Source organism: Mobula birostris, chromosome 18, assembly GCF_030028105.1.
Source record: "Mobula birostris isolate sMobBir1 chromosome 18, sMobBir1.hap1, whole genome shotgun sequence".
Lineage (NCBI taxonomy): Eukaryota > Metazoa > Chordata > Chondrichthyes > Myliobatiformes > Myliobatidae > Mobula > Mobula birostris.
In genome coordinates this window covers 39,029,109-39,033,888 of record NC_092387.1, presented here as the reverse complement: position 1 = coordinate 39,033,888, position 4,780 = coordinate 39,029,109, and the positions used below count along the sequence as shown (strand labels likewise).

Here is a 4,780-nt window from a genome sequence, read left to right as displayed (position 1 = left end):
AAATAACGAAGTTATTAATATAAAGCAATTTGTTTGTGGAAAGCACCATGCAAATTTTATGCTGTTATTTCTCAAATTGATATCCATAAGATACACTATTGTGTTATGAGTTAATTGCATTCTTGAATACTTCACTTATCACCATCAACACAAGTGTTGTTGTGCTGAAAGTTCAAGTTATTTTAGTTTTATTCAAAATTATTTTTGTTTTGCATAAATAATTCACAGAGTACATTGATTACTAATACAATGCATATTCTGAGCCAGGGAGAGAGAGGGAGGTAATATCTTCTAGGAGTGAAATTAGGTGTGCAGAGTCTCAAAAAAGAGTTAAGAGTTGGTTCTGTCATATATAGCATGTCCTAGCTGATATGTAGTTCCACTAAAGTCAAAGCAACTGAATAAGGCCAAACACACAATGCTGTGAAACCACCAGTTTTGCCATGCCACACACAATAATCTGATACAACATCTTTCAACTGCTGTTTAAGTGTGAATGCTTTGGAGCAAATGGATTAATAGCTGTGCTGAATTAACACACAGAGGAATACTGTATTGAACAAGCCAGCAAATGCCAGCAAAAATACCTAACGTTACTTTATAACAGGAGTTCCCAAACTGTGGTCTACAGACTCCTTGCTTAATGGTAATGATCCATGGCATAAAAAAAAGGTTGGGAACCCCTGCTTTATAATCATCTCTACACAATTTAGTTTTTTAAAAACTAATTCAGATTCATTACAGGTTAGTCATTTTTTAATTCTTCAGCGACAGCATATTGAAAGTAAATCCAGAATGATGCATTCTTTTCTTATTGTTACTCATTAGTACATCTGTGGAACTTTTTCTGCCCGCTACCCTTAGTGATAAAACTGTAAAGGGAAGGCAGGGCTGCCTACACTTTTCCTGTCGGTCTACTTAAGCCAGTGGTGGGAAAACACTTTTGACACAAAACAGGCGGGATGCTGCACAGGCTGTCAAAATTGTATCGGTTAACTGATAATTTGAATGAGGTTAAGACTATAATTAAATCCCTATTAGTTGGGGGCCTTTTGTTCAGCACCCAAAGCTTTGAAAACTGGTTGACTTGGCTCTTGTTTACTGAAGGACTGTTTCACAAATACTCTGCAAATGCAAGAGTAATCTGTAGTCCTGAAGGCTGCGATCTGTTGAAAGTTCTTGTGATGTTTGCAGAGAATTGGCAGCGATGTGGTGCAAGTAATTAGACACTGACCTCGAGAGCCCAGATTCTAACTGGCCGTGGTGTATATTGTACTTCCCATTAGTCCAATGTGTTGGTCAACTGTTTACAGAATCTTCATTAACTGAGATGGTTACGAAATACGGGAAACTCAAACAGGGTATCAATAACCTAGATAAGACGGTCCATCTGTGCAATGATATTGGTGGAAAGTGAGCTGCGGCAAGACAGAGCAGAACGCGCAAGCCAAGGGGAGTCAATGTATTGAAGAGCTTTCGCTTGTCTTCATTCCTCCTTCGGTGCACAGCCATATAATACCACTACAAGGATACCACAAGAACCAAAGGCCTCCGAGAAGGTGAGAAGCAATGACTTACGTTACCTGCCTCGCTATCACGTTCTCCCTCACTTTCCTATTGCAAGTCACAACATGTAAGCCAATTCATGGTTGGGACCAGTCAGTCGATGAAGATGGATTAGACAATTACGGCAATGAAGTCTTTCTGGAGGACGATTCTGGGTTTGTTTTCAACGCATTTTTGGAAAGCGTAAAGGATGAGTTCTTCCGGAGTGTAAACTTGTCGGAAATCCCTTTGCAAGACCCGTTGCAAGAAGATCCACCACAGTACATGATCGATCTGTACAACAAGTTTGCCACCGACAGATCGTCCATGCCCTCTTCAAACATTGTAAGAAGCTTCAGAAATGAAGGTAAATGCATTTAACGGTCCACCCGTCAATCTTCTCCCAAGAGAGAAGCACTCGTCCTCTGACATTTCGTGCTCAGCTTTTAGCAGATTTTGTTTCTGAATCGTCCTGATGAAGAAGGGTTTCGGCCCGATATATCAACTGTTTATTCATTTCCATTGGTGGTGCCTAAACTGCAGAGCTCCTCCAGCATTTAGTATGTGTTACTCTCTGTGTCTGAAATGCGTAACCACAGCTTCACCAGGTAGTGAATAGGCAAGATGAAGGAATGGGGGCAAGTTTTAAAAATAATTACTTTGGACGAATGATTTTGTTTCAAACTTTGCTTAAAATCCACCGCGAAATTACAAGAACGTTGCTCTTCGCCCGCTCCTTATTCCATAGAATGCCGGTACAAAGCGTGTACGTTCAATAACTTTGAATGTTTGGCTAATCTGATATTAGAACATAGAACAGTACAGCGCAGGAACAAGCCTTCGGCCCACAATATTCTGCCGAACTAATTAAGCTAATGACTCCTAATTCTCTTATGTTTGCACATAGTCCATATCCCTCCATTCTCTGCATATTCACGAAACGCTCCTATCTCCACCGCCACCACTGTCAGCACATTCCTGGAACTTATTACTGTACTCTCTCTATAAAATACTTGCCCTGCATATCTCCTTAGAACTTTTTCCATCTCTCTTTAAATGTGTGCCCTCTAGTATACACTTCAAACCTGGGGGAAAGACACCGGTTGTCTGCTCCGCGAATGCCTCTCACACTTTTATCTGATTTTGAGGAGCTCGGTGTTACTTTTAGTTGGGAAATGTCCTTTGGATATTCCGGTGTTTCTAATTGTTCCTCTCTCTCTCTCTCTGTCCTCAGATACAACAACGGTGCTCGCAGTAGGGGAGCGGGGGACGAGGAGGCACATGCTAGTCTTTAACATAACTATCCCTCAGCATGAAGAGATCATCACGGCCGAGCTGAGACTGTATGCCTTCGTTAACAGAGACAGGAGGGTGCATGAAGGAGTGAACAGGATAGTCCGTGTTTATGACATGGAAGAGCCAGGGGAAAACTCGAGTGTGATTTCTATGCAGCCTCCGATATCTCTACTAGTCTCCAAACAGATCGATGACAAAGCCAGCGGATGGGAAACGTTTGATGTGACAGATGCTGTCAAACGGTGGGTACAATCCAACAAAACGACCCATAAACTTGAAGTTCATATCGAGAGTGCCGAGGAGGTGGTTCCGGGGGCGGCGGTGCTACAGAACGAGCCGTTACTGGTGGTCTTCTCCGACGACCCGAGGCACGGGCAAGGAGACGAGATGAAGGAAATGCTGGTGCATGAACAGGAAGTCGCGCTGGAAGAGCTGGCTGGGAAGTCGCCGGCCCGCGGCCCAAACCTAGACCTATTCAAACCCCAGGCCAAGCTCTCGCGGGACTCCTCGTCACGAACCCGCAGGAGTTCCAAAGGGAACTACTGCAAGCGCTCTCCTCTGCATGTGGACTTCACCGAGATCGGCTGGAACTCCTGGATCATCGCCCCCAAGAGTTACGAGGCCTACGAGTGTAGAGGGATCTGCTACATTCCACTCAGCGACCACGTCACGCCCACAAACCACGCCAGGATCCAGACCTTGGTGAACCATTGGAACCCCGAGAAAGCTTCCAAGGCGTGTTGTGTCCCCACCAAGCTGGAACCCATCTCCATATTGTACAAGAACAATGCCGGCGTGACTACCTACAAGTATAAGTACGAGGGGATGGTGGTGGCGGAATGTGGCTGCAGATAGTGAGAAATGTGTGTGTACACACACACACATACACAGACACCGACACATGTATACACAATGCACAGAACACATACACACCCCACATGTACGCACAATACATATACAAGCCTACTTGTATACACAGTACAACACACATAAATGCAACGCATACACCCTACACTCCACGACGCACAGCACATACACACACACGCACACACACTTCATATACACTGTCCACACACGCCACATGCAAATATACGTACACCATAATACAGTACACGTACATACGCCACATCACACGCACCGCATACACACTGATTTTTGTAAATCTGTACATTTGGGATGCAAATTTATATATTTGTTTATTTAATGAGTTATGTACAGCTGGCCAGTATACATGGTTAAACCTTACATCTTGGGAAGCATTTGATTGTAAATACATACACAGTACATGATTATGATCTAAATGTAATCGCTCCGTGCATAATAAATGTCGCGTTTTCTCCGAAATCTACGTCCTCTTTTGAATTCGCGAATGTAGACATTAATTGTAGACGCGGCAGTTCAGACAGAACGGACTGGCAGTCACGCACAGAGTGACACAGAGAAATTAAAGTTTATTCTGCCCTGGATTTTTGATGCTGCCGAGAACGTGTTAAATGACAGTAAATCGCATTGCCGGCATAGTCTTATCCGGCAACACTCCACTCTGGTGTCCGCTTCTGCAGGGTAGACTTCACAGATAAACTCACATGTTTTCCACCAGCTAAACAGACCTGCGGGCGATCACATCCTGCGACCGAACAAATAGTTTATCAAAAAACCCTAGAGATAAAATGGCCTTTTTGCAGTACGCGCTCACTGTTACAGAGAGAAGAGGTCAGAACACACCAGGACAACGAAATCTTGGCCAAGGACAGATTGCACGTTATGTTGTGTCTTTACCCGCTGGAGGCCCCAGATTCCAAGATGTGTTTGTAAATGACACTCCGAAGAAAATACATCTTTGATTAGTTTAGCATCGGTAGATTGCCAATGCGTAAGATTTGGGTGAATATGGCAGGAGACACCATTAATCAATTTCATGTCATTTTATTAACGGGAA

At 43.6% G+C, this 4,780-nt stretch overlaps 1 protein-coding gene across 1 annotated transcript; it reads left to right on the top strand.

The window, feature by feature from the left end:
* Positions 1-1,569: 1,569 nt before the first annotated feature.
* On the top strand, positions 1,570-3,735 carry LOC140212260 (bone morphogenetic protein 10-like). Its single transcript, XM_072282979.1, has 2 exons — positions 1,570-1,912; positions 2,780-3,735. The coding sequence occupies exons 1-2, from the start codon at positions 1,570-1,572 to the stop codon at positions 3,694-3,696; spliced, it is 1,260 nt and encodes a 419-aa protein (XP_072139080.1). The 3' UTR covers positions 3,697-3,735.
* Positions 3,736-4,780: the final 1,045 nt, after the last annotated feature.

What these genes read in the sequence shown, in the direction of transcription:
- LOC140212260 (XM_072282979.1), top strand. Translation starts at nt 1,570, where the DNA reads ATGACTTACGTTACCTGCCTCGCTATCACGTTCTCCCTCACTTTCCTA. An exon ending in AAGAAGCTTCAGAAATGAAG is followed by an intron (nt 1,913 to 2,779) that starts GTAAATGCATTT and finishes CTCTGTCCTCAG; the next exon opens with ATACAACAACGGTGCTCGCA.